Source organism: Echeneis naucrates, chromosome 11 (assembly GCF_900963305.1).
Source record: "Echeneis naucrates chromosome 11, fEcheNa1.1, whole genome shotgun sequence".
Taxonomy (NCBI): domain Eukaryota; kingdom Metazoa; phylum Chordata; class Actinopteri; order Carangiformes; family Echeneidae; genus Echeneis; species Echeneis naucrates.
This window is the reverse complement of record NC_042521.1, coordinates 11,994,967-12,005,218: the sequence shown is the minus strand read 5'-3', so window position 1 is coordinate 12,005,218 and position 10,252 is coordinate 11,994,967. Positions and strand designations below refer to the sequence as shown.

Below are 10,252 nucleotides of genomic sequence, written 5' to 3'. Positions count from 1 at the left end.
AGCTAAAGACACTATGTTGTAGGAGATTAAGTGAGGGGGTTGGAGAGCAAACTGGTTGACTGATCTTCAGTGCCTTTCAGGTGGACTGGCCAGGTGAACCCAATTGTGCAAATGCCAATTCCACCTACCAGAACCTGATTGAGAACATAAGCTGATAGACCAGGACAAAAATCATCTCATAGGCATCACATTAGAAATAAATATCCTACATTTCAAGTCCTACAAGTGAAAAGACAAAATCCTTGGGAAGACAGAAACAGCTGCAATGCTCCGAGTTTCCAACCTTTAGGGCAGTTCAGACTATAGGAATGTAAAATGACTGAGCTTCTCATTTTACTCTGGACTTAAAACTACCAGGTAAATATAGTATCAGCTTCATCCAGGTCATTATGGTGAACAATTGTAGATTTACCCGAACCAAACATTCGGGTGGATGAGTGGGGTTATTCAGTGTAAGAGCCACTGAATTCCCACAACTGGGATCTCTAGGACTTTCAGTCCTATCAAGTGTAGAGAACAAGACAAGGAAAACACTCCCTGTTAAGAGGCTTAATTCCTTAGGGAGAAGTGGTAAATGCTGTCACCAACATTATGGCTTAATTGGTTTGATTAATTTACAGGTTTCAAATGTTATTTTCAAAATAAAATTTCTCATACAATACTTCCAGCTTCCTGTAATGTACCTAAAACAAAATCAAGCTGCAAAAAGTTCAAAGTCAAATATATATTGTATTTTGGTCACTTAAAACCTTTATTAGAAGTTCAAATTATATTTACAGAAAAAAGGTATACAAAATTTTAGTGTAGAACAAAACATCAGCCCCCCCCCCCCCCCCCCCCCCCCAAAAAAAAACAACAACATAATAATAATAATCTTGAGATCATAACAAAAGGTGGATGAAAGATTAACAAGACAAAGTAGGTATTTAGAAGTAATACATTTGACCATGTATGAACATTGGTACGAGTAGTGGGGTCTATCAAACTATGGTTTCTAACCAGCCACCACATAAGTCATAAAATTATATTGGAAGACTTACTTTATTATACAACACGAAAGCATTACCTGTTTTCTCACATTCTTCTTACGAGTTCAGCAACTATGTACAAAAACCACGTCTCCTTGACTGCCACACAATTCAAGTCTTGAAACATCTTCAAAAACTAAGATAGCTAAAACTAGAAGGCGAACCACAGAGGAAAAGTCAGTCCTGAGGAAAAGGGCATAGGTGGTGTGAAGGACTGGTGGAAGCATGGTACTACTGCACTTCATCCTCCGGGCAAGAATGCCATGTCAGTCTCTCCTCATAGAAGGAAATGACCACCTGAGGGCAACGAGTATTTGCCTCACGGGCAGGAACCAAATCTGCTTCATCAGAGTCTTTCCTAAGGGAAAGAGAGAAAACATCACAGCAACCGTAACCTTAACCCTGGTCCTCCATTTTGTATATTTAGACTATCACAGCCACAATATAGAAGGTGGATCTGCATTTCATGCACTTAGAATGAATACAACCAAGCCTTAAAAAGCTGAAGCGCAGAGGACAATGATCCATCCATAACAAATTACAGTTATAGTTTCATAGACAAAAAAGGATGATTTACTTCCTTGTGAACTCACCATTTCATCAAGAACATCAACTCCCCACTGCTGTCTGTTGCACCAATAATCCGCTCAGGTTCAAGGTTTCGCGCAAAGCCTCGTGGTTTCTCAGCCTGCAGAGTGGCAACAAAAAACATTACTGAGTGCAATAAACTGAAAGAGCAATTTGTGCATTCTTCAGGCAACCAATTGTGATACTAATTAAAGTTTGATCTCCAGAACAGGTGCAAGAGCTGTAGCATTGCAATTATCATTATCCATCTATGACTTAGATATATATATATTATTCAAATTGCATAACATTGTTATGGAACATAGTAATGATTATCTGGAGGCGATTGATTCCTTATATTTTTTTGACTTTCAAAAAAAAACAATACACAAGCAGCTGATTCTCATTGGTTGATTTCATTTGTGCCATTTCATTACTTATGTGCTACTAAGACAGTCACATCAGTGAACTCACAACATCTTTTTTCTTTGCTTCCGTCTCTGGCTCGTCGGAGGATGCCTTCCTCTTTACAGGAGCGGGCTTCTCTGTAATATTCTTCTGTGATTCCAAAAATGCTGAAATCAGCTCTGGACAATCCAGGTTTTCCTCTGGCTCCCAGGTGTTATCAGCGCTACAGTAACAGGACAATGGTAAGCATTTGCATCTCAAGATATCACTTAACAGGGCTTCCAACCAATTCCAAATAAATAAATAGTGAAGTTTTAAATGTAGCTTCTACACAGAACTTAATCCTCTACATGTAAACATTGTGATTATTGACAAAAGCATAGCACGACCCCACACCAGGGAAGCACTTCCAGCGCAGCGGGGCAGGAGGGGGCTGGTGTTTCAGGGACAACTCACTCTGTAAATCCTTTCCACTTCAAGAAGAACTCTACTTTCCCATTGACAATACGCTGGTCCAAGACCTTTTCCACAACAAACTCCTCAGGTTCCTCCTGAGTCTCCTGAGCATCCTTCTTTCCCTTGGTGTTCTGCTTCTTGCCCATGTTCTGCTGTACAAAACGAGAAGCATGGAAAAAATTTTAAACAAAGGCACCCCTCCATGGCAGAAGGACCTGAAAACACAACACCAGCAGGACCCAAACCGGACACAGATGAAGCAGTCAAAGACACAGTAACACACAAAACGTGGCAGCGCTAGCATGCTATTGCAATTGACATGCTCAAGTTAAGGTCAGTGAGAGGAGAGCTATGCAAAGAGCTGAAATGCAGGCAGCCAAATGAGACAACGTTTTGGAGGTTAGCCTGCGTGCTAACTGTGGTTTGTATCTCAGGCCTGGAAAGGAGAGAAAAAAAAATCCCACAACTTTCCTTCAACACATACAAAACAACGCTATGTTAGTTATGGCCGAGGTGCGTGCATTAACAACAGAGTTGTTGTGGTTTTTTTCACATTAGCAATTTCAATGAAGCAAATCATTGTTCAAGCAAGATAAATAAACGAAACAAAGCAGAAAGCATGTCATCTTAAAAGGCCCGAAGATCCAACTAACTCATCGTATGAGCACCTCTGCTTTCAAGGAGCTAAAGCTAACCTAGCCAAAACGCTACAGGGCATCTTGAGTTACTTAGCATACTGGACTGTTAACACACAACAATACGTTCAGGTAGCTGCTGCTAGTACTCAGTACCGTCATAGCTCACTTCTGCGTCCTGACCACGCTAACAACGAAGAAAATAAAGCTATCCAAGTTTACATCTACGTTACGTACTGCTGCGATCGAAATTACTGCGCACACATACCGTGATTACCGGAGTCCCCCAAAATATGCCTCCTTACCACGCGGTCAGCAACCTCTTTATCCCTCGTATGCACCTCCGGAGGACGGGCGCCAAAAGCTACGAGCTTGGGTCTTCTACGGGTACCTGGAGGGAACGTGCGCTTCGCTTTTTTTTTTTTTTTTTTTTTTTTTTGCGGTTGCGCTTCCTGGCTCCCTGGTTGTCTGAAGATGCACGCTGGAGAAGTCTGCTTGAGTAGCTCGTACAAAATATTCATTCATTAACTAGATGATCAGCGAAAATAGCATCATTCGGTCACAGGCAAGAAATTGTGTGCTTCGATTCAGCACCCAAAACAGTGGCACAATTAGAGACAGCAAGAAAGGGACACCTCGTTTACGTTTGTGTTTTTTATTTTTTAATCAGAAAAAGAAACACCTGTGACAGCGTTTGAAATTCTCTAAGCATTTATACAAACAGCAAATTAAACCCTAGGTCAAACCAAGAAATTAAATACAAATCCACGAGGAACCAGGGAGGAAATTACTTCAGGAGTCACACTATTAAATATTTTTTGCACTTTTCTCCATTTAACTCGCTCACTCTGGTGGTGACTGTATAAAGCAGTGTCTCCATGAATAACATGCCAAATTCTACTACATACTTGATTCAACTCTCATAATCTCAAATATATAAAAGGCATCATCCAAATGACATTCAATCCTATTAAATAGAGTTGGTGATTGTATTTCAGAAATGGGATGTTTTAGGTCCACTCAGGGCCTTTTAAAATTTTACAAAGAAATTGTAGTTAATGAGTGCACTGAAATTCCCCTTAAAAGGGGCATTTTTGTTTTTATTTAGCCAAAATCTCAAACTGAGACAACACAAACTGAGATGTGAGGTAGAATATGATCTTGCCAAAATTCTTAAGTACATAAATGAAAGGACTTAAGCAGAATTTTGCTTCAAACTAATTATTCAATATAAAAGAACAAAACAAAATACGAATGGGTTGCCTCATTAAAAAATAAAATATTTTAGTTATGATGATGCTCATTTGTGGCTCATATAGACACACAAGGTAAACAAAACCCTTACCAAATACAAATTAAGGCCTTGTCAGTTTAATCATTGGTATACTGTCTTTCATTAAGACAGGAGACTAAGAGCAAAATGTTGAGCAAAATCTTTTTTTTTTTAAGTTTTTGTTCAAATTTCTATTTAACAGTACATGCCCTCAAGTATCTAAAACAAATCTGTAAACTTTACATAATGTCCCAATAGTCAAAGCACTTTGAGATTAAGTTTCCATTATGAAAAAAAAAAAAAAGATACTGCCTGTGACAGTTTCATGATGCATATAAGCATTTCAGGAACCTCGGAACCTTTAATAAATACAATCTTTAACCTTCTCCTTAAACTGAAAGGGGAAACAATGGGAGGTGAGATTACATGGAAATAAACCAAACAAACAGAATCAATCTCCTAGATTCTATTCAGAAACTGGCATGCTGGCCTTGTTGAATGTAAAACATTTGGTTGTCTACGCTCATCTGTGAAAACACCAAGACTCAAGGAAATAAATGTTAACAGGCACAAAGAGAGACCGGCAGTGTCGCCAGCAGCTTTACTGTTCCCTTAAACCGACCCTGGTGCCTTATTCATCTTTTATGAGCAAAGAATCTCCAGTGTGTAAGCTACATCTTTCCCATGAGATATTTTATTTACAGAAAACATTTTTTACTTATGTTTTGAGTTTCTTTCTTTTGTTTTTTTTTTGCAGGTTTTTCAGATTTAGGCTCCAACAGCGGTGAATCCACACACACTTTGACAAAAGGCGGTCCCACAACCAGAGTCAGGTATGCAAGTTCAGAAATATCCAAACTGTAAAAACTCAATTCACAGCTGTCAATACTGCATCACTGCTTTTTTTCCTTCTTCCTCTTGTCTGTTTTGTTGCCAGCAGCTGTAGAGACAGTAGGCCTTCTTACAGGCTGAACGACTACACTCCCATTGGCCCTGCACAGCAGGGTGTATCTTTCCGGGTTCAGGGGCTGTCCTGACTCATCTCTTAGCCTGGCCAGGACATCTCTGGTCAGCTGCTTAATCTGCTGACCCACAGCACCCATTGTCTTGGCTGTAAGCTGTTTCTCCCTCAGTAGCCTGTCTCTCTGGGCTTGCAGCCGTTCCACCTCTTCCTGGAGCCCTGTGATGGCATCTAATTTGCGCTTGCGGCAGTTTTGTGCTGCCAATTTGTTTTTCCCCCGCCTGCGGATGTCCCTCAAGAGTGTCACCTGTTCAGGGGAGAAACCATGACCATCAAGAACCTCCAGGAACTCCTCCACAGGCATATTGACAATTTGCAGGACAGAGAATGGGATACACATGGCACGTGCACGAAGCTCATCACGACTCAGCTCCCTCTCTTCCAACATAGGTCCATCATCATCACTGAGAGGCTCCTCTTTGATGCTTTTATGTGGAAGTGTTACAGAAGGCTGGTTGAAGAAAGAAGGCGATGGGTAGCTGTGGTCATGCCATACACTTTCACTTAAATCAACCGGTGACCAAGTTGTGTAGTCCACAATGCCTTTTGAAGGGACTGAATCCACATCGCTGCTGTAGCCAGTTGCTCCACACTCATCTTCACAGTACGAGCTGGATGATGATGACATCTCAGATGAGCCTGGCGAGGGAAGAGTTAATTAGCATAGTAGTAATGAAAAACAATTAGTTCGGCTCCACAAGTTAGGGATATAAATATATTTATTTTATTACTAATACTAACATTGTAACTAACCTGGGGAGACTGGGCTGCCAGAGCTGCTCTCCAGAGAAAGACCAGAGTCTGAGTCCAAGTCCTCCAGGACCTCTGGGTTTATGCTCTCCAGACATCCCATCAGTTGGTTGTCGATGGTGTCAAGGCCTTCCAAACCCAACTGATTGATCTGGTCAAACACAGCCTCATCCAGGCAGCCACCCACTGCACTGTGAGACTCATTTCCAGTTAAATTACATACTGAAGCAAAGGGAAGAGCAGCAAGGCCCAGAGCCATTCCAGGTGACACATCTGAGTGCGAGGAGCCTGTTGATTCCAGTCGAAAGAGAGTTCTTTGTTGCTGACTGACTGGTTGGGCGTCACTTCTATCCAAAGCCACACCAAAGGCTCCTGAACCAGATACCATTGCATCATGCAAACTCACATCGTGGCTGATGGCACTGGTGATGTCTGTGTCTGTGACTAGAGAGTCCAAGTCCTACAAACACAAAACAAATTTAATTTTTAGTTGTTTTTTTTCTTTACACATTGAAGACTGTTTTGTTTAAGCTCAACATGATACACAAAATTTTTTGTGAAATAGTGGTGGTTCACAGCTTGGGCCTGAATTAGTGTTCACAAACAGATATTAAAACTTCTGTAAAATAAATTTTCAGGCATCCCATGACCATGGGAGACCAACTCACATCAAGGTCAGTGACAGACAGAGAAAGTAAATTGCTCCAGTGCTCGTTGATGTCAATGGTGGGAGGAAGGTGGCGTGCTGGATCAGACAATGCAGTGATACCTTCGAGGAGACTCTGAAATAGGTAAAACAAGCACAGAACACAGAATTTGCATTAATGTTTAGCTTGCACAGTTACAATTCCCTGTGATTAAAAGTTTGAGTGGTGAAAGAAACACCAAAGAATAAACTTGTAGTAAGAAAAACTACTGAAATTAAAAAAAAAAAAAAAGGTACTTTTGAAATGCCATCTTTATATATTCTTAGGTAAATAAATCCCTTTGAGAGACAGTAACTATTGAAGTTCAGCATGAATTAACAGTGTTGCCCCAGTTGCACTAGGATCAGAATGCTGTGATTTAATTGTTTAAGTAAAGCAACAATGTAGTTAAAAAAAAAAAAAAAAAATCAGTAGAATGCCATTTACAACACTGCAACCTAACTGTCAGTGTGAGTCATCACATTTTAAAACGCTGTAAGGCAAAAGGAGCGCAGCTACTTTTCAGAAAACTTGTTTTGTTTTTTGTTTTTAAACACAGATGCAATGTGAAACATTCATACCAGTGCACAGAAACTGATCAAGGCAACTATGATAAACCGCATCATACCTCCTGTTCAAGAGTGGAACTATGAGCCAGCTGTATGAGTGGAGCAGTTTCTTCCTCTTCTTTAACTTGTGTGTGATTTTCCTGATTAGGAAAAAGGAAAGGCAGATGGGGAGAAAGAAGAGAGGGAATTGGGTTAGGTACAACAGTGCAAAAAGAGAAACAGTACGTTGGTTAGCTGAAACACAAAGACCCTAAGCACCATTAAATTTCTGCTGTGACATACAGAATGTTTTTTTTTTTTTTTTGTTTTAGCACCTGTTTTAATTGCCATGAACTGACTCGGGTCAAGAGCAAACTTCAGCTGTTTCTGTTGTCCTGCTTTTTGATGACCCATTACACACTTGTGAGCTAAGTTTATTTTAACACACCAACCAACTGAGAATCCCCAGAGGTAGCCTAATCCTTTTATAGATGTGAGATACTTCTGATACATCAAAAACAGAATTTAATGTAGGTCACCAGCTGTCTGCCACAGGCATAATATTCTTCATGTCTCCACACACAGACAAAAAGTTATTTCCACTCTTTTGCCCTAATGCTGTGTCTCACCAAGAATGATTGCTTATTAATTTTTTACAGTAATGCTAGAGGCAAAAATACACTACACTGACACAATTTTGCCCCAGTCTTGTCTGAGCTTGTCGACTACTATTACTACTGGAGAAGATTTTCCAACTTTAACAGTCCCAGTGAATGTAAATACCTTTTGATTTTTATTTTCTTTCTACTGTGATACTTTTAAAACTATCACATCTCTCATGCTCTCCTTTGATGCATTGTATTTCTACAAACCACAATGTCCTGCTCTCAACAGTTATGACATATTTTGCAAGAGGGTAAAGAAAATAATGTGTCAATATTACATTATCCATGTGAACAACAACCCTGAGGGGGTTCACTGTGAAAGCAAATAGAGTGTGAGTCTGCACCTCACTTCTCCACCTCTCAAGGCCCACAGCTGGCAGCTGAGTCCGCAGAAAGGGGATACAGTTACATTGACCACATCTACTACCCTCAGGACACAACATCCACCAAGCAGCTGTTTACGAATTGCTGGTTGCATTTAGCTCTTACTTGTGAAGTCACTTGTATTGTCCTATTAGCCACTCAGGAGAGGCTTAATGTGGCAAGTTCCACAGTGAAGGGTGACAGGTGCAAAGAGCAGTTCGCTGAAGACTTTTGGTGCTGTACATCAAACTTAACTGTCTCTTCAGCTGACTGTTTGGATAAGTCAGTTATTTAAAAGCAAGTTAGCTGTTTTTAAAACTGAACTGGCAACAATGCCATGGTGAATGGACATCCCCTAACTGAACTAGACAAGTGCAACCCATAGTAGACACAAAAATGTGAAAGTGAATGCGCTAGGTTTAGGCAGCGGGTAATGATGTTGTTCATGTACCAGGAAACTTAACAGCATAATAGGTTACCTGTTAAATGGACAGTCATCGTTGTATAGTATGAATCAGTGCTGCTATTTAGCAAATGAAGAGTATTAGCTGTTGAGGTGATTGTTTTAACTCTAGCTTAGCAAAGCCATAAGTCTGTACTTTACTTTAACTAGCCGGCCAACCTCTTTGGATAGTTGTCTTAAAGCCTGTTTAACTTTATATTGCATTGCACGCACGCACACGCACGCATACACACACACACACACACACACACACTTGCCTCTTTAGAAAAGCGACTGGCTCCAGCGCTACAAGGCCCTTGTCCCAGTTCAGGGGTTGTTTGGCACACCTCTTGGCCACTGTCAGGCAGGTGCTCACTGCCATCTCTGGCTCCTTCCCCAGGGCTTTCTAACCCTGAGCTGGTGTCAGTGTTGTTGCTGGTTGAAGGCCCACAGTCAGCCCGGTTAGAGGCAGACACTTGGTGCACCAGCCAGGCCGTCAACTGTGTGGGGAACCGCGGGGAGCCGAGGGTCCTCACCTCATCTAGCAGGCGGCGGCTCGCAAAGAAATAGTCCAACTCAGGACATTTTGGGTGCACACTGTATCCGTCAAGGGTGTCTCTCAGGTTATGAAATGGTGTCTGGATGTAGGCTGAGCTAGGACCCAAGTTAATCTCTATCAGAGGCGTGTAATAGCCGCTTAGGTAGCTGTCGATGTCTACACGAACTCCTATTAAACTGAGCAAGATCGTCAACTGAATCAGGCCTTCTGTGAAGTATTTTTTCGCGATTTGCATTTTCTAAATACTTTCAGAACTGCAGATAATTGTGAAATCCTGACCCAACAGTTCCTCTTTCCCCACCGGACAAAGGGAAAAGCCTAACAAAAGAGCACGCCTTCCCCTGTCAGACAAAGAGGTCCGCCTGGACCGGCGAAATTGTAGATAGCTATGCTAGCTGTTAGCAATTAGCTAGCCGCTTTAATTACCAGTTAACAGGAACTTCATAGCGAACCCGTTGCTCTTCAGTCCCTCACAATGGATGAGTTACTCATCGGCGATAGTTCGCAGTGAAAACCTCCCTTACGCTGTTACTTAAAAAGAAAATGAAACATGAGGGAAGCTAAATGCTGTCAGCCTAATGTGCTGCTACTGGGGAAACTTCGTTTGAGATTTGCATGGCTCATGCAGATTGGTCCAAAGCGTTCACCACAACGCAATATGATTGGACACAAGGGCCGTCAGTCAACATTCTGACCAATAAGAGCGGGATACATCCGTTATATACCACCAGCTCCCACCCCAATTACAACTGCAGACATTATTTTCAGGAAAAAATGCGAGGAATTGAGCTGATAAGTGCTCTAAAATACACATTACACTGAATTTTCTTTAATTAAACAGTATTTTCGCA

The 10,252-nt window shown here is 41.3% G+C and overlaps 2 protein-coding genes across 4 annotated transcripts; both read right to left on the bottom strand.

Annotated features, from left to right (window-relative positions):
- Positions 1–844: 844 nt before the first annotated feature.
- cbx3a (chromobox homolog 3a (HP1 gamma homolog, Drosophila)) lies at positions 845–3,507 on the bottom strand. Of its 3 annotated transcripts, none has more exons than XM_029514228.1 (5): positions 3,400–3,507; positions 2,460–2,611; positions 2,070–2,226; positions 1,622–1,716; positions 845–1,386 (listed from the first exon to the last, which is right to left on the bottom strand). In XM_029514228.1, the coding sequence occupies exons 2-5, from the start codon at positions 2,603–2,605 to the stop codon at positions 1,260–1,262; spliced, it is 525 nt and encodes a 174-aa protein (XP_029370088.1). In that variant the 5' UTR covers positions 2,606–2,611; positions 3,400–3,507; the 3' UTR covers positions 845–1,259. The 3 variants fall into 3 exon arrangements, with proteins under 3 accessions (XP_029370088.1, XP_029370087.1, XP_029370089.1); XM_029514227.1 differs by having other exon boundaries at positions 3,363–3,467; XM_029514229.1 differs by having other exon boundaries at positions 2,460–2,608; positions 3,363–3,447.
- A 232-nt stretch (positions 3,508–3,739) lies between these two features.
- nfe2l3 (nfe2 like bZIP transcription factor 3) lies at positions 3,740–9,989 on the bottom strand. The gene is made up of 5 exons (XM_029514145.1): positions 9,121–9,989; positions 7,453–7,533; positions 6,807–6,920; positions 6,142–6,598; positions 3,740–6,027 (listed from the first exon to the last, which is right to left on the bottom strand). The coding sequence occupies exons 1-5, from the start codon at positions 9,634–9,636 to the stop codon at positions 5,261–5,263; spliced, it is 1,935 nt and encodes a 644-aa protein (XP_029370005.1). The 5' UTR covers positions 9,637–9,989; the 3' UTR covers positions 3,740–5,260.
- Between the last annotated feature and the right edge of the window lie 263 nt (positions 9,990–10,252).

Excerpts from the sequence above, each read along its gene's own strand:
- nfe2l3 (XM_029514145.1), bottom strand. The coding sequence starts at position 9,636 with ATGCAAATCGCGAAAAAATACTTCACAGAAGGCCTGATTCAGTTGACG. Across the intron at positions 6,921-7,452 it reads GTTCCACTCTTGAACAGGAG|AGTCTCCTCGAAGGTATCAC; the intron begins GTATGATGCGGT and ends TACCTATTTCAG. Across the intron at positions 6,599-6,806 it reads TGTCTGTCACTGACCTTGAT|GACTTGGACTCTCTAGTCAC; the intron begins GTGAGTTGGTCT and ends TTGTGTTTGTAG.
- cbx3a (XM_029514228.1), bottom strand. The coding sequence starts at position 2,605 with ATGGGCAAGAAGCAGAACACCAAGGGAAAGAAGGATGCTCAGGAGACT. Across the intron at positions 1,717-2,069 it reads AAGCAAAGAAAAAAGATGTT|GCTGAGAAACCACGAGGCTT; the intron begins GTGAGTTCACTG and ends GCCACTCTGCAG. Across the intron at positions 1,387-1,621 it reads TTGATGTTCTTGATGAAATG|GAAAGACTCTGATGAAGCAG; the intron begins GTGAGTTCACAA and ends TCTTTCCCTTAG.